Consider the following 22273-nt stretch of genomic DNA (forward strand, 5'->3'; position numbering starts at 1 on the left):
ACAAGAAGTGCAAAAGAGTGGAAGAGCCCAGGAATGTCTTCGTGGCTGAGTGGACATTTTAGCTTTGAAGAAGACATACGGTTTAGATTTGTGAAAATGGCCTTTCCCTTCAGCCTCTCTTAAGGACTTTGAAGAGAGCCTTTCTGCAACCACTCTTCCCTGAACGTGCATAAAAAAGAATCATAATATCTGATATTTGGGCTAAAATTATGCTGGTTTTCTTATTAAAAACTGAGATGGCATCATAATTTAATACACAATGATAGAATTAGGGAATCATCTTTGATGATAATTTGCCTTTTTCTCCAAAAACTTTCATAAAGCAACTTAAAAAGATGTTCTAATTATCTGTCTTTATAAAGCTTGGGGCTCCTGGACTCACTGTATGGCAACCTTTCTTATTTACAAAATGCTAAATTCATTCACAAGATGACTGGGAAATTTTATTGAAAAAATGTGGGACTCTTTTTTGCACATTCAATTGTTTATTGAGATTATAAAAAATAGGTTTAGATCAAGAGACGTAAAATACAGAAACTCACTAGTAGACAGCTTTGAAATGGATTATAATAACTTAAACTAAAACCTCAATTTTTTCTTTGCAAGTTGCAGCACAACTTGATGGAAGCCCAGCTAGCTACAAAATAAATACACTTTTTCACAAGAAGGCAAAATAAATATGACTATTTTAAAAAATCACTTGAAGCTTAAAGCCAGCTCTGCCAATAACACATGGGGCTCCATATTTGTTACTCTTCAACAGCTTCTCTAAGGAATGCACAGGGAAAAAAAAAAGCATGATTGCTTTCAGAGAAGAGCAAGAGACAAATTCCCAGTGGCCTAATTATTTCAGAAACCCCAGTCTTAGACAGATACAAGACAATAGAGGTAGGTATAGAAGGAATCATCTGTAATTCTTTTCTCTCTCTCATAATTACTGAAGTGCCCTCTGGAGAAATCCATGTGCCAACAGAAGAGGAAAAGCAGGAACTGGCTCTTAAGTCTCATCCTGAGGTGGCTTTCATATACCATTAAGATTCAGTAGAAAATTAAAATCAAATAAAGACTTTTGCATTTAGAGTTTGATGATTTTTAGCGCAAAATAAGGCAAGATAATGGTTTCAAAATAGATAATATGTGCTTTGGTCAATGTCTGAAAAAAGATGACAAACATAACAAGACTAATATGAATGACACCTATTTATTAAGGGTTTTCTATGTGCCTGACAATCATGATTGTCATGGCTACCCTAAACGAAGATTTGATACACGTTTTGCAGATGAGCAAACAGAAACAAAGAGAAATAACTTACCCAGGGCCCTACAACTAGTAAAGAGCTACACCAGGTCCCTCTTACTCCAAAGCCTGTGCTCATTCATTTAATCAGGATTTGCTATGTGCATGTCTGTTTTAAATAACTGTATAAACATTAGAACTGTTTAAAAAGGATTATATGCTGATATGAAAATATTTACAATATACGTAATTAAGGTTTTTTTTTTTAAGTAGAGAGTAGGGTATAGTATGATCCCTGATTTGTAGGTAAAAACATACAGAAAAATCATATACACACACACATATCACTGGCATGTGCACAAATTATTTCTGTGGAAATTAATTACTAAAACCTCAACTGATGGGGAGTGACTATGGGTAGGGGCTGTTGAAGAGGGAGAATTTCATACTTCACTGTGTATGCTTCTCAACATTCTAACTTATTTAACCATAGATATTTATTATTATTTTTTAAGACAACAGTTGTTGTCTCAGCAGTGATATGCTGGGCCATTTTAAGTATGTCTGAATTTTTAAATAAAACTAACAAATATTATTATATAATATAAAGACATTTTCAAACTGCATAAAAATAATGGTCCAGATTGTATTTTTTCATTTCATATATCTTTATAAATAGCTGTATAAAAAAAGATGCCTGTGATTCACAAATTAAGAGCCCTTGCTATTATAGCACTGGTTAAGAGGGCACTCTGTGGAATCAGAGCACCTGGGCGCCTATCCCCTACTTGCTACTTACTTCCAAGCTCTGTGATCTTGGGCCACTAACTTAACCTCTTAAGCCTCATTTTTTGCAGTTATTAAATGGCAATAATAATGCCATCACTCTAAAAGCCTACTGCGAGGATTCAATATGAATACATGTAAAGGGTTTGGAATAGTACCTACAGCCTAGTAAGTACTACATTCTCTATATATGCAACTATAATTGTAACCATGCAATTGTTATATGTTAGCAATTATTATTATCATTACCAACATCACTATTATTAGAAAAATACTTTTCAAATGATTGCATTACATAACAGGTTACTGCCTTCTCTACTTCTCATCAACTTAAAGTATTAAGTGCACATAGACTAATGTAAATGGGCTAGGTGAAAATAAAAATTAGAAAATGATAAAAGAGAAATTGAAAATTCTGATATCTTTCTTACAGTAACATTCCGCACTATAAAATCAGGAGCTTCGTCATTTGTGGGGTTGATTATAATGTAAAATGGTATCTCCAAGGAGCGTCGTTTCCCATCAGTGACATACACCATGAACTGGTCGGCTGTTGGTTCCATCCTCAGATGCCTGGACTGCACATAGTTAACGTGTAAAGCCTTCATGTCTTTCCACTGAAACGAAGCTAGAGCACACCAAGATGGAGCACATAAATAAGAAAAACGTTTTTTTCCAAGTTACTGGTCCTTAATCCTTAATCCGATAGCCTATTTCTCAGCAGAGGAAATAAGAGGTCATAGCAGTTGACCTAACAATCAGCTTCAGGGGCTGCTATAATCACTATAACCATCAACATAAAAACAGATATCCGTAAATTATAAGGAACAATTAAAATTTTCATGGAGAACGGAAGGGCAATAACTGCTAACTAGGATTATAGGAACTTCATGACCATTCTTTATATACTTGGAATGAATGTCAGAGAGACTTTCCTTCCCTTGATTAAAACCAGTGTTCCTGTGTGAGCAGTTCTTGTCATGCTTGAACAAGAAAGGAACCATCTCTTTCATATAAAGGCAAAACAAGAGTCCATCAATCATCTGCCTACTTGACTACATATCAACTGGTAGGAATGAATGGAGTTAACTGACCTGTTATTTTGGTATTCTGACATTGCCTTAAATCAAAAGATAAAAATGCTCTGTGTTGTGTATGAGTCACAGGAGAAACTGCATAAACTTTAATGCAATTAATCTTTCTTTCTTCCGACTTTATTGAGACATAATGCACATATTGTCGTGTGAGTTTAAGGTGTATGACGTGTTGATTTGAAACATTCTATACCACAAAGTGTTTATCACAATAAGGTTAATTAACATATCATTCACCTCATATAACTACTATTTTGCTGTTGTTGATATGATGAGAACATCAAAGCTCTACTCTAAAAGCAACTTTCAAGTGTATAATAAGTATTGTTAATTATAGTCATCATGCTATACCTTAGATACCCAGAATTTATTCATTTTATAATTGAAAGTTTGTAGCCTTCAACCAGCATCTCCTGCAACTCCTCACCCTTACCCTCAGCACCTGGCAACCACTATTCTACTGTTTCTATGAGTTCAATATTTTTAGATTCCACATATAAGTGAGACTGTACAGTATTGGTCTTTGTCTGATGAATTTCACTTACTATAATGCTCTCAGAGGTCCATCCATGTTGTTGCAAATGGCAACATTTCTTTCTTTTTCATGGCTGAATAATATCCTAATGTATGTATGTGTGTGTGTGTGTGTGTGTGTGTGTGTATATATATATATATATATACACACCACATTTTCTTTGTCCATTCATCCATCAATGGACATTTAGGTTGTTTCCATATGTTAGCTATTATGAATAATCCTCTAATGAATATGCGAGTGCAGATATGTCTTTGATATCCTGTTTTCATTCTTTTTGGATATACACCCAGAAGTGGAAGTGCTGAATCATACGGAAGTTCTATTTTTAATTTTTTGAGGAACTTCCATAGTGATTGTACCAATTTACATTCCCAACTAACGGTGCACCAGAGTTCCCTTTTCTCCACATCCTCGCCAGCATTTGTTATCTCTTACCATTTTGATAATAGCCATTCTAACAGGTGGGAGATGATATATCATTGTGGTTTTAACTGGCATCTCCCTGATGATTAGGGATGATGAACACCTTTCCACCTTACCTGTTCCACCATTTGTACATCTTCTCCAGAAAAATGTTTACTCAAGTCCTCTACCCATTTTTCAATCAGATTGTTTGGGCTTTTTGTATTGAGTTGTATGAGTAATTTATATATATTAGATATTGATCTCCTACCAGATATATGGTTTGCAAATATTTTCTCCCTTTCTATAAGTAACTTTTTCATTTTGTTGATTGTTTCTCTTTCTGTGCAGAAGCATTTTAGTTTAATGTAGTCCCACTTGTTGATTTTTGCTTTTTTGCCATTGCTTTTGGTGTCAAATTAAAAAAATCATCATCAAGACCCATGTCAAGGAGCTTACTGCCTATGTTGTCTTCTAGGAGTTTTATGGTTTCATGTCTTATGTTCAAGTCTTTAATCCATTTTGAGCTAATTTTTGTTGTGTCATAAGATAGTAGTCCAGTTTTATTCTTTTGCATGTGGCTGTCCATTTTTCCCGACACCACTTCTCAAAGAGACTGTGCTTTGCCCATTGTATATTCTTGGCTCCTTCATTAAAAATTAATTTCTAGGCTCTCTATTCTGTTCTATTGATCTATGTGCTTGTTTTTATGCTAATACCATACTGCTTTGTTTACAATAGCTTTGTAATAATAGCTTGAAATCAGGAGGTGTGATGCCTCCAGCTTTGTTCTTCTTTCTCAAGATGGCTTCGGCTATCTGAGGTCTTTTGTGGTTCCATACAAATTTTAGGATTGTTTGTTCTATTTCTGTAAAAAATGCCATTGGGATTTTGATAGGGATTGCACTGAATCTATAGATAGCTTTGGGCAGTATGGACATTTTAACAATATTAACTCTTTCAATCCATGAACATGGGATGTCTTTCCATTTGTGTCTTCTTCAGTGTCTTTCATCAAGACATCAATTCTATGTCTTATGGTTCTTGGCATATAAATCTTTCACTTCCTTGGTTAAAATTATTCCTAAATATTTTATTGTTTTTGATGCTATAATAAATGAGATTGTTTTCTCTATTTCTTTTTCGGATAGCTTATTGTTCGTGTATAGGAATACAACTGATGTTTGTATGTTGATTTTGTACCCTGAACCTTTATTGAATTTGTTGATTAGTTCTAACAGTTTTTGGTGAAGTCTTTAGGAATTTCTATATATCATATCATCAGCAAACAGAAACATTTTACTTCTTCCTTTCTGATTTGACATCCTTTATTTCTTTTTCTTGCCTAATTGCTCTGACTATGACTTTCAGTACTATACTGAATAGGCATGATAAGGGTGGGCACCTCTGTCTTGTTCCTTATCTTAGAGGGAAAATTTTCAACCTTTCACTGTTGACTATGATGCCAGCTGTGGGTTCTGCATATACAGGCTTTATTATGTTGAGGTATGTTCCTTCTATACACAATTTGTTGAGAGTTTTTAATCTTAAAAGGATGTAGAAATTTGTTAAATGTTTGTTTCTGCACCTATAGAGATGATCATAGGATGTTTGTCTTTCATTCTATCAATGTGGTGTATCACATTTATTGATTTGCATATGCTGAACTACCCTTGCATCACAGATATAAATCCCACTTGATCATGTTGTGTGATCCTTTTAATGTGCTGTTGAATTCAGTTTGTTATTGCTTTGTGGAGAATTTTTGCATCTATATTCATCAAAGATATTGATTTGTAGTTTTCTTTTCTTGTAGTATCTTTATCTGTCTTTGGTATCAGGGTAATGCTAGCCTTGTAAAATGAGTTTGGAAGCATTCCCTCCTCTTCATTTTTTTTGGAAGAGTTTGAGAAAAATGAGCGCTAACTCTTCTTTAAATGTTTGGTAGAAATCACCTGTGAAGCCATCTGATCTTGGGCTTTTCTTACTTGGGAGGTTTTGGATTACTGATTAAATCTATTTACTGATTATTGGTCTGTTCAGATTTTTAATTTCTTCATGATCCAGACTTGGTAAGTTTTATGTTCCTATGTTGTCCAATTTGTTGGTGTATAATTGTTCAGAGTAGTCTCTTATGATCCTCTGTATTAGTTGTAATGTTTCCTCCTTCATTTCAGATTTTATTTATTTGAGTTCTCTTTTCTTCTTGTTAAGTCTAGCTAGAAGTTTGCCAATTTCATTTATCTTTTAAAAAATCAATTCAGTTTCATTAATCTCTTCTATTTTTCTGTTCTCTGTTTCTGCTCTGGTCTTTGTTATCACCTTCTTTCTGCTAAACCTGGGCTTAGTTTGTTTTTGTTTTTCTAGTTCTAGTTGATTTACTTTTTTAATGTAGCATTTATCACTATAAAATTTTCCTCTTAGCACTGCTTTTGCTGCATCCCATATATTTTAGTGTGTTGTGTTTCCATTTTTATTTAAGATTTTTAAATTTCTTTTTTAAATTTAATCTTTGACCCATTGGTTGTTCAGAAGTGTGTTGCTTAATTTTCACATATTTGTGAATTTTCTAGTTACCTCCTGTTATTGATTTTAATTTCATACCATTGTGGTCAAAAAAGATAGTTGGTACAATTTCAATCTTTTTAAATTGCTAAGACTTGTTTGTTGACTCATGACATGATCTATCCTGGAGAATGTTTCATGTGCACTTGAGAAGAATGTTTATTCTGCTTTTGTTGGATGGAATGTATGTATATGTCTGTTAAGTTCATTTGGTCTAACATATAGTTCAAGTCTAATGTTTCCTTATTGATTTTCCATCTGGATGATCTATCCATTGTTGAAATTGGGGTACTGAGGTCCCTACTATTATTGTATTGTTGTGTATTATCCTCTTCAAATCTATTAGTATTTGCTTCATATATTTAGGTGTTCCAATGTTGTGTGCATATACATTTACAGCTATTATATCCTCTTGATGAATTAAGACTTTATCATTATGTAATGACCTTCTTTGTCTCTTGTTACAGTTTTGACTTAAAGCCTCTTTTGTCTATTATAAGTATATCTACCTTGCTCTCTTTTGGTTTCCATTTGCATGGAATATCTTTTTCCTTCCCTTCATTTTAAGCCTATGTATGTCCTTGAAGCTGAAGTGAGTTTCTTGTAGGCAGCATATAGTTGGGTCTTTTATTTTTCTATTCATTCAGTCACTCTATTAATGCAATTAATCTTAAACCCAGATTCTCTCATATTTAAGATAGATGTACCCCAAAAGGTGCTTAGAGAATAACTCTAAAGTGGTGCCTTTGGACAACTGTGTTTTTGGTGTCTGTTTTTGTTTTGGTTGTTTTCTTTTTGGCTGAAATACCAGAGATATTTCAGTATCTGAGAGGCATTTTGGTTTCAAAATTAATGTCATTACCTTCAACATTTCCATGGTATGTTTCCTAATCTTTTCTGCCCATATCTTTTAAAAGTGTTAAAAAAAACTGTGAGAATGAGACCAGTGAGCTCCACCAGATTTATTCTATCACAGAATTCTGTGTTGCTATCAGGGCTTTTAAAAACATTATTTCTTCAATATTTATTCTTATAGTTTTCATAAGTGAAATCTCCATTTATTTTGACGTAAACTCCCATACATGGGGAAATTTTAAATGAAAAATTAGAATGAAAAACAATAATACTCAAAAGTATTGGTAATAATAATAATTCCTTGAGTATATACAGTACTTTGAACATTTCTGAAGTCCTAACCCAGTTATTAAACATGTTCTAACCAATCAGTCACAAACACAGGCTAATTATTGCTGGACACAAAGCCATGACTTACCTATGCTGATGCCCATATTGCTTTTTTCAAAACCTGCAGAAGGTAGTGTGTTTTCAAGGTAGCCAAACTGGGGAGGAGCAACCAAAACAAATTCCAAGTCATCTGCTGCAGTGTCGGCATCAGTGGCAGACAAATGGTTAACAGTAAGGGCTGCTGAGAAACCCTCATCTACAAAGAACATGGTACCTGCATACAAATAATAACACAATTATGACTTAGTGTGAAATCCTCTAATCAGAATAGTGAGAACAAAAGGGAGTGATTGAAATTCCAATTCATAGAAGCATCCTACATGCAAATATACTTCCATGGGAGATATTCATTTCCTTTGGCATAATTCTCCTTACAGTGAATATATTCAGGGGTAATGGGGGGAATTTAATTTGACTTAACGGAATTATATTTTTTTCTTGTATAAGCAAGCCAGACAATAATAGAAAGAGAGCAGAAATACTAAATGCTTCAGTACAGCCCTTTAGTCACTCTCAAGGAACTCTGATTTCCCTTCTGTCTACAGAAGTGACAAATGAAACTAAGAATTGCCAAACTGTTTTAATGATAAGTCACTAAATGTGGTCTATGTACTCCTCAAGATCAGTTGTTGCCTCTGTTTGTCAGAGCATTAATTGCCTGAGAACTGTTATGAATTGCTCATAATGAACATTTTTTCATGCCTTGGTGCTTAATTATTCTGCAGGGATAATGCTTCCTCCCCAGAACATTGCTTAGGAGATACTTTGCAAATTATAATAACATTCATACATATGTTTGCATTTTTTTTTGAGACACAGAACATATACACAATGCCTATGAAGAGATGACTTTCTAAAAAGCAAATAAGGTCAAGTATATATAAATGGTCTTGCTAATATACTCACTCAATTCTAATAGAAATTATGGATAAAATAAATTATTGGCTCTCCAGCAGGCAAATGATATTTTCCCACGTGAAATAAAACCAGAATATCTGAGGATTGCAATGTTGTCTTCATTCCCAAGTGTGTGCACACACACACAGATACACACACACATACACACACACACACACTTGCATTCTCTCTCCACGGATTTATCTAAATATTTTTTTAACATCTTTATTGGAGTATAATTGCTTTACAATGGTGTGTTAGTTTCTGTGGTACAACAAAGTGAATCAGCTATACATATACATATATCCCCGGATCCCCTCCCTCTGTGTCTCCCTCCCACCCTCCCTATCGTACCCCTCTAAGTGGTCACAAAGCACTGAGCTGATCTCCCTGTGCTATCCAGCTGCTTCCCACTAGCTATCTATTTTGTCTGATATTAGATTTGCTACACCAGCTTTCTTTTGATTTCCATTTGCACAGAATAACTTTTTCCATCCCCTCACTTTCAGTCTGTATGTGTCCCTAGGTCTGAAGTGGGTCTCTTGTAGACAGTATTTATATGGGACTTGTTTTTGTATCCATTCAGCCAGTCTATGTCTTTTGGTTGAAGCATTTAACCCATTTACATTTAAGGTAATTATCGATATGTATGTTCCTATTGCCATTTTCTTAATTGTTTTGGGTTTGTTATAGTACGTCTTTTCCTTCTCTTGTGCTTCCTGCCTAGAGAAGTTCCTTTAGCACTTGTTGTAAAGCTGGTTTGGTGGTGCTGAATTCTCTTAGCTTTTGCTTGTCTGTAAAGGTTTTAATTTCTCCATCAAATCTGAATGAGATCCTTGCTGGGTAGAGTAATCTTGGTTGTAGGTTTTTCTCTTTCATCACTTCAAATATGTCCTGCCACTCCCTTCTGGCTTGCAGAGTTTCTGCTGAAAGATCAGCTGTTAACCTTATGGGGATTCCCTTGTATGTTATTTGTTGCTTTTCCCTTGATGCTTTTAATATTTTTTTCTTTGTATTTAATTTTTGATAGTTTGATTAATATGTCTCTTGACATGTTTCTCCTTGGATTTATCCTGTATGGGACTCTCTGTGCTTCCTGGACTTGATTGACTATTTCCTTTCCCATATTACGGAAGTTTTCTACTATAATCTCTTCAAATATTTTCTGACCCTTTTTTTTTCTCTTCTTCTTCTGGGACCCCTATAATTCAAATGTTCGTGCATTTAATGTTTTCCCAGAGGTCTCTGAGACTGTCCTCAATTCTTTTCATTCTTTTTTCTTTATTCTGCTCTGCAGTAGTTATTTCCACTATTTTATTTTCCAGGTCACGTATCTGTCCTTATGCCTCAGTTATTCTGCTATTGATTCCTTCCAGAGAATTTTTACTTTCATTTATTGTGTTGTTCATCATTGTTTGTTTGCTCTTTCGTTCTTCTATGTCCTTGTGAAACGTTTCTTGTATTTTCTCCATTCTATTTCCTAGATTTTGGATATCTTTACTATCACTATTCTGAATTCTTTTTCAGGTAGACTGCGTATTTCTTCCTCATTTGTTTGGTCCGGTGGGTTTTTACCTTGCTCCTTCATCTGCTGTGTGTTCTCTGTCTCCTCTTTTTACTTAACTTACTTTGTTTGGGGTCTCCTTTTCGCAGGCTGCAGGTTCGTAATTCCCGTTGCTTTTGGTATCTGCTCCTGGTGGCTAAGGTTGGTTCAGTGGGTTGTGTAGGCTTCCTGGTGGAGAGGACTGGTGCCTGTGTTCTGGTGGATGATAGTGGATCTTGTCTTTCTGGTGGGCAGGACCGGATCCGGTGGTGTGTTTTTGGGTGTCTGTGACCTTATTATGATGTTAGGCAGCCCCTCTGCTAATGGGTGGGGTTGTGTTCCTGTCTTGCTAGTTGTTTGGCATGGTGTATCCAGCACTGTAGCTTGCTGGTGTTGAGTGGAACTAGGTCTTAGCATTGAGATGGAGATGTTTGGGAGGGCTTTCACCATTTGATAGTACATGGAGCCAGGAGGTCTCTGGTGGACCAATGTCCTGAACTCAGCTCTCCCACCTCAGAGGCTCAGGCCGGAGCACCAAGACCCTGTCAGCCACACAGCTCAGAAGAAAAGGGACCAAAAAAAAAAAAAAAGAAAGAAAGAAAGAAAATAATAAAATAAAAAATATTATTAAAAATTAAAAAAAATAAAAAAGTAATAAAAAGAAAGAAGAGAACACCCAAATCTAAAAACAAATCCACCAATGATAACAAGTGCTAAAAACTATGCAAAAAAAAAAAAAAACAACAGACAGACAGAACCTAGGACAAATGGTAAAAGCAAAGCTATAGAGACAAAAGCTATAGAGACAAAATCACAGAAAGAAGCATACACATACACACTCACAAAAACAGAAAAAGGATAAAAATATATATATGTGTATATATATATATATATATATATATATATATAAAAGAGGGAAAGAGCAACCAAATCAATAAACAAATCTACCAATGATAATAAGCTCTAAACACTTAACTAAGATAAACATAAAACCAGAAACAAATTAGATGCAGAAAGCAAACCCCAAGTCTACAGTTGCTCCCAACATCCACTGCCTCAATTTTGGGATGATTCGTTGTCTATTCAGGTATTCCACAGATGCAGGGTACACCAAGTTGGTTGTGGAGATTTAATCCGCTGCTCCTAAGGCTGCTGGGAGAGATTTCCCTTTCTCTTCTTTGTTCTCACAGCTCCCAGGGGCTCAGCTTTGGATTTGGCCCCGCCTCTGCGTGTAGGTCACCTTGAGGGCATCTTTTGGGAAGTCTGAGTTCTTCTGCCAGCATTCAGTAGGTTTTCTATAGGAGTTGTTCCACATGTAGATGTATTCCCGAAGTATTTGTGGGGAGGAAGGTGATCTCCACGTCTTACTCCTCCACCATCTTGAAGGTCCCTCAGATATATCTAAATTTTTAAACAAGTAAATTTTTTTGCCCTGTAATCTTTCATAGATCAGGGGGTTTCCACAAATTTGTACTGAGGCAATTATTGGAAGCAATTCTGTATGGTGGTTTTCTATTTTGACTATATGTAAAGTGCATCATTTCACTGGACCATGGGTATGACACTAGGTGAAATAATAGAACTTTAAAAGAAAAAATTGTCACCTATTGCAATTGAAGGTGATTGGTTGTCCACCGGATACACTGTGATGTTGAGATCATACACTGGAAAGGACTCACGACGAGGAACAGATGGATGAGGTCCATTCACAAAAGGGCCAGCTTCTGTGTCCGAAACTACCAACGTTATGGTGTCAAAACAAGGCACCAGGCCAATCTCACCACCTGGAAGACACAACTAGAGTTTAAGCCTGACTTTTAAAAACATAGAATACCAAGATGAAACCCACTCACATTTGCTCTACAAGCATAAAATGGCAAGGGAAGGAACTTATGTGGTTAAAAGGTAAAACTCAATTTTATCTATGCAATTAAATAGAGTCATAAAAATAACACAAAAATGCTTGCCCATCTGTTGCCTCTGGTGAAATCCCTGCCAGCCATCTATCACCATATGGAGGGGCAAAACAGGGCTAACAAGGGTCTGACAGTTCATAAATGAATAAGGGATAGACACGAAGCTTGACTCGTGATGGCTTTACTCTTCTCTCATAATTATTAGTGTTAGGACCAACCTCAGGGAGAACAGAAGGCACCCTTTTCCCTCTGGTAATTGTCTTCCCATTTGCATTAACCACCTTAAATGAACAACCATTCACTACAGAAGAAGCAGAATAGGTGAAATACAGATATAATCCACATTTTTGTGATTTGTTTCAGTATTTTCCTCATTACATAATAGCCAAGATGTTAGCAAAATAGCAACAGCACCTGGAAAAGAAGTGGCATTTATTTTCATCTTCTGTTTACTCTTTAGAGCTTACAGCTATGGGATTCAAAATGGCCCCAACTTAGGCAACAAGAGGAAGAAGGAAGAAAATGTCAGGACTAGATAGTTTACCAGTAAACAGAACAATCTGCTCTTGGATTACTAACTAACAGCACAGAGGTGGGAATGCTTGCTGTCCAGGGGACAGGAAAGTTCTGCAGATATGCTTTTGATAATTCTCAGGCATCACTCTGAAAGTGCCAAGAGGGAAGCAATTATGTTTGAAGTTTTGATGAGTCTAGGACACGAAAGATCAGGGATGTCATCTCTTTTCACAAGACACATTGGTTAAATCTACAGAGCATTGTGTTTGGCATTATTCTACCTGTTTGAAAAAAATGACAAGGAAAAGCTTGAGATGATATTATTAAGCAACCAAATGATTAAAGGATGAGATAACTGGATTTATTTTTAAAAAACAGTGAAGTTGAGAGAACTAAAATTAAACAATCTGCCTTCAACTTCAGGAAAATTAAAAAAAAAGACACCTCTCATCTATTCATAATTATAAAAAACAAATTGGCATAAAGTTTGTTTATTCATCATTCACTTGATAAATATATACTTAATGCCTGTTATATGAAAATTAGTGTTCTGGGTGCCTCAGCAGAGAAAAAGGCAGACGTGTTGAAAACGTCAAAAGACAGTTCAAAAGAATGTCAAATGTCCAAAGACCTACTATGTGTCAGGAGCTGACACAGTCTAATGGTAGAGAAAGAAATGCAGTTCAGTTAGAACATCACAGATACGTGTATGTATTACGTGGAACCATATGAAATTGCTACTATTAAGCCATTTTTTACCTATTAAATGGAAAATTCATCTATCTCAGCCTGATTATGTACCAGGTGCTGAGGGTGAACAAGGATGAGAATATTGGCTGATGATGGCATAGGGGGCAAGGCACACACACCAGAGAAAGTCAGAGAAGTCTTTTCAGATGGCCTTGCTGGCTTTGTACTGAGCATTAAAGGATGAGTAGTTTATAAGGCAGATAAGGCAGAGAATTGGGAGATGAGGAGAGAGGACGTGTAGGGAGAGGGAGCTGGAAGAGAAGTAGAAAAATCTAGGAAATGAAAACAACTTAATCAAAAAAGCAAACATAGTATATTCAATAACTGTAATTTCAATATAATGGAAGCATAGGATACATTTACAGAAAGAGCTGGAAAATTTGGCTGAGGGTTAAACACTAAAAAGGCTACAGCATTGGTGGAAGAATTCTTTACCTTGAAATGCAATACAGTCTAAAGATATAATTTATACTTAAAATAGTTGACTGTACTGCTATTTGAAAGAAAATTTTTGAATGACCTCATATATAATGTTTGGAGAATAGAAAATTAATAATGTAATTTTATATCATAAAATATTATTCAATTAGTAAAATGTGTTTACAATAACTATATAAAATTTACTAAATATTTTAATAAACATTTTTAGGTGATTATCTAAATGAATAAAGGAATCTACAAAACTGCACATGTAACATGATTGCAACTATGTTAAAAATTATGATTATAAAAACGAAAATACTGTAACACTGAAATGTTAACAGTGATTCTCTTTGAAAGGTAAGTAAGGTAATTTTTTCAAAACTTCGTTATATTTTTTCATGTTCTCTGCAATGAGCGTGTACTGTTTTCATAATCGTAGAAATAAGATAAAATAAATCAATCGATGAAGTAAAATAATGGTGACACAATTGTTCTCTGGTGATCTTTATAACCAATGTATGGAGGAAAGAGCGGGGCCACTGAAACTTTAGATCCTATAGTACTGAAGTTCTCTTTACTCATCCTAGAAGAGCACTAAATTACTACCAACTGAGTAACGAAGTGAACATTACCAGAAAACATAACATTCAAATAACCAAACACCTTTTTGAATACAGTATTTCTGTTAATTAACTTATTTATTTTAACATCTTTATTGGAGTATAATTGCTTTATAATGTTCTGTCAGTTTCTGCTGTACAACACAGTGAATCAGCTATATGCATACGTATATCCCCTCCCTCTTCCATCTCCCTCCCAACCTCCTTATCCCACCCCTCTAGGTGACCACAAAGCACTGAGCTGATCTCCCTGTGCCATGCAGTTGCTGCTCACTAGCTATGTTTTTGGTAGTGTGTGTATATCAGTGCTACTCTCTCACTTCGTCCCAGCTTACCCTTCTCCCTCCCCATGGCCTCAAGTCCATTCTCTACAACTGCGTCTTTATCCCTGTCCTGCCCTAGGTTCCTCTGAACTTTTTTTTTTTTTGATCCCATATATATGTGTTAGCATACGGTATTTGCTTTTTTCTTTCTGACTTACTTCACTGTATGACAGACTCTAGGTCCATTCACTCACCACAAATAACTCAATTTCATTTCTTTTTATGGCTGAGTAATATTCCATCGTATATATGTGCCACATTTTCTTTATCCATTCATCTGTCAATGGACACTTAGGTTGCTTCCATGTGCTGGCTATTGTAAATAGTGCTGCAATGAGCATTTTGGTACATGACTCTTTTTGAATTATGGTTTTCTCAGGGTATATACCCAGTAGTGGGATTGCTGGGTCATATGGTGGTTCTGTTTTTAGTTTCTTAAGGAACCTCCATACTGTTCTCCATGGCTGTATCAATTTACATTCCCACCAACAGTGCAAGAGGGTTCCCCTTTCTCCACACCCTCTCCACCATTTATTGTTTATAAATTTTTTGATAATGGCCATTCTGACTGGTGTGAGGTGATACCTCATTGTAGTTTTGATTTGCAGTTCTCTAATAATTAGTGATGTTGAGCAGCTTTTCATGTGCTTCTTGGCCATCTGTATGTCTTCTTCGCAGAAATGTCTATTTAGGTCTTCTGCCCATTTTTGGATTGGGTTGTTTGTTTAATATTGAGCTGCATGAGCTGTTTATATATTTTGGAGATTAATCCTTTGTCTGTTGATTTGTTTGCAAATATTTTCTCCCATTCTGAGGGTTGTCTTTTGGTCTTGTTTATGGTTTCCTTTGGTGTGCAAAAGCTTTGAAGTTTCATTAGGTCCCATTTGTTTATTTTTGTTTTTATTTCCATTTCTCTAGGAGGTGGGTCAAAAAGGATCTTGCTGTGATTTATTTCATAGAGTGTTCTGCCTGTTTTCCTCTAAAAGTTTTATAGTGTCCGATCTTACATTTAGGTCTCTAATTCATTTTGACTTTATTTTTGTGTATGGTGTTAGGGAATGTTCTAATTTCATTCTTTTACATGTAGCTGTCCAGTTTTCCCAGCACCACTTATTGAAGAGACTGTCTTTTCTCCATTGTATATCTTTGCCTCCTTGGTCATAGATTAGTTGACCATAGGTGCGTGGGTTTATCTCTGGGCTTTCTATCCTATTCCATTGATCTATATTTCTGTTTTTGTGCCAGTACCATACTGTCTTGATTACTGTAGCTTTGCAGTACAGTCTGAAGTCAGGGAGCCTGATTCCTCCAGCTCCGTTTTTCTTTCCCAAGATTGCTTTGGCTATTCGGGGTCTTTTGTGTTTCCATACAAATTGTGAAATTTTTGTTCTAGTTCTGTGAAAAATGTCATTGGTAGTTTGAAAGGGATTGCACTGATCCTGTAGATTGCTTTGGGTAATAGAGTCATTTTCACAATGTTAATTCTTCCAATCCAAGAATATAGTGTATCTCTCCACTGTTTGTATCATCTTTAATTTCTTTCATCAGTGTCTTATAGTTTTCTGCATACAGGTCTTCTGTCTCCTTAGGTAGGTTTATTCCTAGGTATTTTATTCTTTTTGTTGTAATGGTCAATGGGAGTGTCCTTAATTTCTCTTTCAGATTTTTCATCATTAGTTTATAGGAATGCAAGAGATTTCTGTGCATTAATTTTGTATCCTGCTACTTTACCAAATTCATTGATTAGCTCTAGTAGTTTTCTAGTAGCATCTTTAGGATCCTCTATGTATAGTATCATGTCATCTGCAAACAGTGACAGTTTTACTTCTTCCTTTCCGATTTGGATTCCTTTTATTTCTTTTTCTTCTCTTACTGCTGTGACCAAGACTATGTTGAATAATAGTCGTGAGAGTGCGCAACCCTGTCTTGTTCCTGATCTTAGTGGAAATCTTTTCAGTTTTTCACCACTGACAACGATGTTGGCTGTGGGTTTGTCATATATGGCCTTTATTATGTTGAGGTAGGTTCCCTCTATGACTACTTTCTGCAGGGTTTTTATCATAAATGGGTGTTGAATTTTGTCAAAAGCTTTTTATGCATTTATTGGGATTATCATATGGCTTTTATCCTTCAATTTGTTAATATGGTGTATCACATTGATTGATTTGTGTATAATGAAGAATTCTTGCATTCCTGGGATAAACTCCACTTGATCATGGTGTATGATCCTTTTAATGTGCTGCTGGATTCTGTTTGCTAGCATTCTGTTGCAGATTTTTGCATCTATGTTCATCAGAGATATTGGTCTTTAGTTTTCTTTTTTTGTGACATCTTTGTCTGGTTTTGGTATCAGGGTGATGGTGGCCTCGTAGAATGAGTTTGGGAGTGTTCCTCCCTCTGCTATATTTTGGAAGAGTTTGAGAAGGATAGGTGTCAGCTCTTCTATAAATGTTTGATAAAAATCGCCTGTGAAGCCACCTGGTCCTGGGCTTTTGTTTTTTGGAAGATTTTTAATCACAGTTTCAATTTCAGTGCTTGTGACTGGTCTGTTTATATTTTCTATTTCTTCCTGGTTCAGTCTCGGAAGGTTGTGCTTTTCTATGAATTTGTCCATTTCTTCCAGGTTGTCTATTTTATTGGCATATAGCTGCCTGTAGTAATCTCTCATGATTCTTTTGTATTTCTGCAGTGTCAGTTGTCACTTCTCCTTTTTCATTTCTAATTCTATTGATTTGAGTCCTCTCCCTTTTTTTCTTGATGAGTCTAACTAGTGGTTTATCAATTTTGTTTATCTTCTCAAAGAACCAGCTTTTAGTTTTATTGATGTTTGATATTGTTTCCTTCATTTCTTTTTCATTTATTTCTGATCTGATCTTTATGATTTCTTTCCTTGTGCTAACTTTGGGGAGTTTTTTGTTCTTCTTCCTCTGTTTGATTTAGGTGTAAGGTTAGGTTGTTTATTTGAGATGTTTCTTGTTCCTTGAGGTAGTATTGTATTGCTATAAACTTCCCTCTTAGAACTGCTTTTGCTGTATCCCATAGGTTTCGGGTCTTCGTGTTTTCATTGTCATTTTTTCTAGGTATTTTTTGATTTCCTCTTTGAATTCTTCAGTAGTCTCTTGGTTATTTAGTAGTGTATTGTTTAGCCTCCATGCGTGTGTATTATTTACAGATTTTTTCCTGTAATTGATATCTAGTCTCAGAGCACTGTGGGCAGAAAAGATACTTGATAGGATTTCAATTTTCTTAAATTTACCAAGGCTTGATTTGTGACCCAAGATATGGTCTATCCTGGAGAACATTCCATAAGCACTTGAGAAGAAAGTGTATTCTGTTGTTTGGGGATGGAATGTCCTATAAATATCAATTAAGTCCATCTTGTTTAATATCATTTAAAGCTTGTGTTTCCTTATTTATTTTCATTTTGGATGATCTGTCCATTGGTGAAAGTGGGGTTTTAAAGTCCCCTACTATGATTGTGTTACTGTCAATTTCCCCTTCTATGGCTGTTAGCATTTGCCTAAGGTACTGAGGTGCTCCTATGTTGGGTTCACAAATATTTACAATTGTTATATCTTCTTATTGGATCGATCCCTTGATCATTATGTAGTCTCCTTCTTTGTCTTTTTTTTTTTTTTTTTTGATGGGTGGTGCTCTATTCCTGTCTTACTGGTTGTTTGGCCTGAGATGTCTAGCAGTGGAGTTTGCAGGCAGGCAGATAGAGCTTGATCTTGGTGCTCAGATGAGGTCCTCCAGGAGGCCTCACTCAGATTGATATTCCCTGGGGTGTGAGGTTCTCTGTTAGTCCAGCAATTTGTACTCGGAGCTCCCACCACAGGAGCTCGGACCCAACCTCTGGCCTGGGAACCAAAATCTCACAAGCTTCATGGCACGGTAAAAAAAAAAAAAAAAAAAGGAGCAGTACAATATCAAAGAATAAAAAACAAAATAAAATTGGAATGATAAAAAATATATTAAGAAAAATAAAACTATAATCAAAACACCTGCAACAAGGTAAAATAAAACCACAACAGAAAAAAGAAAAAAAGGTGGGGGGGAACAAGCCAAAAGGAGAGAACAATAACAAAATATAAAGCATAAAATAAAATTAGAAAAATAAAAGATTTATTAGGAAAAATAAAAATATAAAAGAATCAACAACAATGAATCAACATCGTAAAACAGAACCCCAATCTAAAAGAGAAAAAAAGCCTTGGCTATGGGGGTGGAGTTTAGGTGGGGGTGGAACTTAGGTAGGGGAGTGGTTTAGGGTGGGGTGGGACTTAGGCGGGTGGGTGGGTGACGTTTAAGTGTGGGGTGGGGCCTAGGCTCAGGACCCACGTAGCCAGAAAAGGCCCTAGGGGCAGGGACTAGGCAGGGAGACATTCAAGCATGGGGCAGGGCCTCTGCTTAGGACCTGCTCGGAAGGGGAGAGGCAGCACGTGGAAAGGAGGGCCTCTGGAGTGTGGAGTTCTGGAGTTGGGAGGTAAAGCCCTGGGTCAGGGTGTGTGGGTGGAGTTTAGACCCAGCGCGTTGGAGGGGGTCTCCGAGTGCAGAGGTGGGGCCCTGGGTGGGGGCGTAGAGGCGGGGCTTGGGCTCGGAGCAGCAGGAGGGAGGCTCTGAGGGCAGAGGATTAGGCCCAAGAGCCCAGTAGGCTCCCCGGTGCCTAACTGGACAGGGAAAGCACTGGCTCCATTCCCTTCCATTCCTCCATTCCCCTCCCCCACCATCTCCCCCAGGGTCTCCCCTGTTGCCGCTGGACCCCTAACTGTGGGTGGGTCCCGCTGGGTGTAGGAACTCCTCCCCTCCCCCAGCTGCCCCTCAGGGCTGCCGGTCCCACTTTTGCTCCCCCTTCCCTCCCTCCTACTCCCTCAGGACCTGCACAGCTGGAGGGGGCCTCAGGTGGTCAGAGGATCAGGCCCCGGATCTCAGCAGGTTCCTGGGGGCCCAAGTGGGCAGGGGAAACCTGGCCACTCTCCCTTTTGATCCTCTGCCCTCCCAATGGTCCCCCAATTTTCCCCTTCAGGCATGGGATCCCTTCCCCTCCCCCAGCCACCCTTCAGCAGGGGCTCCAGTCCCATCCCGCCTCCACTTCTTCTCCCCCTTCACTTCCCCCATACCCCGCGTCCTACCCAGTCACTGGGGGTTCCTCCCATCCCCTTAGGTGTCCGTGGTCCCACTGGTGCCTAGTAGGTGCCCTAGTTGTGAGGAGATGCGAATTCAGCGTCCTCCTAGTATGCCATCTTGACTCTGCCCCTCTGTTAATTTATTAACATAACAAAAAAGTCTATCTGAAACAATTTGCCCCAGTGTCCCACTAGGTCTTATGAAAAAAATGTGTCAACACTCTCTTCTATGGCCACCACACTAGAAGAGAGTTATACGTATGTACAACTGTTGCTTAACGTCTGGAACAAAGCGCAGGAAGAGAAAACAGATTCATCTCACCACTAATTTATCTATGCTGTGTGAGCCTGCCAAAGATGTTAAAATTATGTAAAAATCAACAATCACTGGTCTTTGGATCACTTTTCTGCTAGCCTGAGAACTACTGGGGAAATTAAAAAGAAGCACCTAGCTGTAAACTCTTGAGAGACATTGAGAGACATCGAACAAGTGGGCTAAGCTCCTCAGGACAAGGAAAGAGCCAATGAAACCTTTCCTAAGACTTAACATAAAGAAGAAGATAAGGAGATAGCATTTAAAGAAAAAAGATGTTTAGTTGAGTGATTAAGAACTGATATCGCAATGAATCACTGTTTTTTAAAGTACCCATAAAAATATTATTTCAAAATGTTTTCTCCCATGTCCAAATGAATCCTTTGCTATCTCAATCCCCCTCCTTGAATTCCCTCCCACCTCCCTGCTTGTATTCTCTCTCTCTCTGTCTCTTCAAATAAGAAAATGATTTGAATTCCGATACCTCTTATTTCTTGTATCACTCACCTGGCCTCCCACACCCAATCACACTTCCCCCATGGAATTTCCAGGTTAGAGAGGCATATGGATGAGTAAACGTGAAATTGTAATGGAGTGTGATAAAACTTAGGTAGAGGAAGTAGATGTATTATTACTGAGGAAGTGGCCCCAACCCAGAAATCAGATGTGGGAGGGGTGGTGATGTGGCGATGGGCAGATGTGTCACGCTGTCATCTTTACGTGGGAATGTGTTTGTCTTACTCCTTTAAATCAAAAGTCCTTCATAGTAGGGTTTGGGTTATACTCCTTTGTAAAGCCACAGTGCCTACTACTGTGCCTCGCAGACATCAGATGTTGAATTCACATCTTCTCTACATGAACATTTTACATAAGGAACAAATGCCATCCGGATAACAATATAATGCAATGCCAGAAATGTAACTACAGTGCTAATAAACTAGCATTTACTGTATCTCTCATCTATGTCCACCACTGTCATGTGCTGTGGACAAGTTACACAAAAGTGTAAGACACGATCTTTGCTTTTCAAGAACTCAAAGGTCAGACCGGTTTCTTCTTAGGAGCTAGCTGATAATCAGGAAACTTTTACAGTTAATAAGATAATTATCTTAGGGAGCCTACTTCAGGCATTTCTGTTATGATTTAGGGAGCCAGAAGCTGAGATGGTCAAATAATCTTCTTCATATTGACCAAAATAGGAACGAGGACAAGCCAGGGTGAATTGAAGGTCTATGTGGAAGCATCAGGAGCAGAGCAGCAATAACACTTGATCTTTCTCAACTCTGTGAAATTCATTATATTACTGAGATCAAGAAATACTTCTGAATATGGTGATCATACTTGAAAATGGGAGATGGGCTGCCACTCTTTTAATGGAAGGAAGCATTAAGACTGTTAGATTATCAGAGCCCACAGCAAGGAGTGGGCTAAGACTCTGTCATGTTGCTGCATCCCCACTCTCAGACTAGTCACAGTTCTGTCACTTACCTGTGTGTTTGTACGTCACAGCCCCTGCCGTAACATCTCCCTGAGAAAACTGACGCACTGTGACCCCAGCTTTCCTCACTGTCCCATGCTGAGGTTCTCGAACAATCATGAACATCAGTTTCATATCATCACTGTCCACATCAGTAGCAAAAATGTATTCAGAGGTAATGACCACCTCTTCGCCCTCTGAGCAGTACATCATGGGAATGAGGTCTGCCTTTAGGACCGGTGGCTCATCATTTACAGGCAACACCTAAGCAGGAAAAAAAATGCATGTTTTCAAGAAAAAAGAGCAATGACAAATTGCCCAACTGGTAACTCATAGCTCATAACTGGAATGACAGGCATTTTCAATCTTCCAGACATGTGAAACAATAGCCATGGCATTTGGCCAAGCCATCTGTATCTTTTAACTTTCCCCAGATGAACCAACTTGTAAGAAATGACCCACATGAGAGACATTTTAGGTAGGGATGGGAGAGCATGGTTAT

The 22273-nt window shown here is 37.3% G+C and overlaps 1 protein-coding gene across 1 annotated transcript in view; it reads right to left on the minus strand.

The window, feature by feature from the left end:
* Positions 1–22273, minus strand: part of FREM1 (FRAS1 related extracellular matrix 1) — a 153315-nt gene that overhangs the window by 65515 nt on the left and 65527 nt on the right. The window contains exons 15-18 of the mRNA XM_060013462.1: positions 21783–22035; positions 11912–12091; positions 7896–8081; positions 2455–2651 (exon numbers count right to left, since the gene is read on the minus strand). Of these exons, the coding sequence (XP_059869445.1) occupies positions 2455–2651; positions 7896–8081; positions 11912–12091; positions 21783–22035 (816 nt within the window). The remainder of the gene's footprint in view (positions 1–2454; positions 2652–7895; positions 8082–11911; positions 12092–21782; positions 22036–22273) is intronic.

This window comes from Delphinus delphis, chromosome 6 (genome assembly GCF_949987515.2).
Source record: "Delphinus delphis chromosome 6, mDelDel1.2, whole genome shotgun sequence".
Taxonomy (NCBI): domain Eukaryota; kingdom Metazoa; phylum Chordata; class Mammalia; order Artiodactyla; family Delphinidae; genus Delphinus; species Delphinus delphis.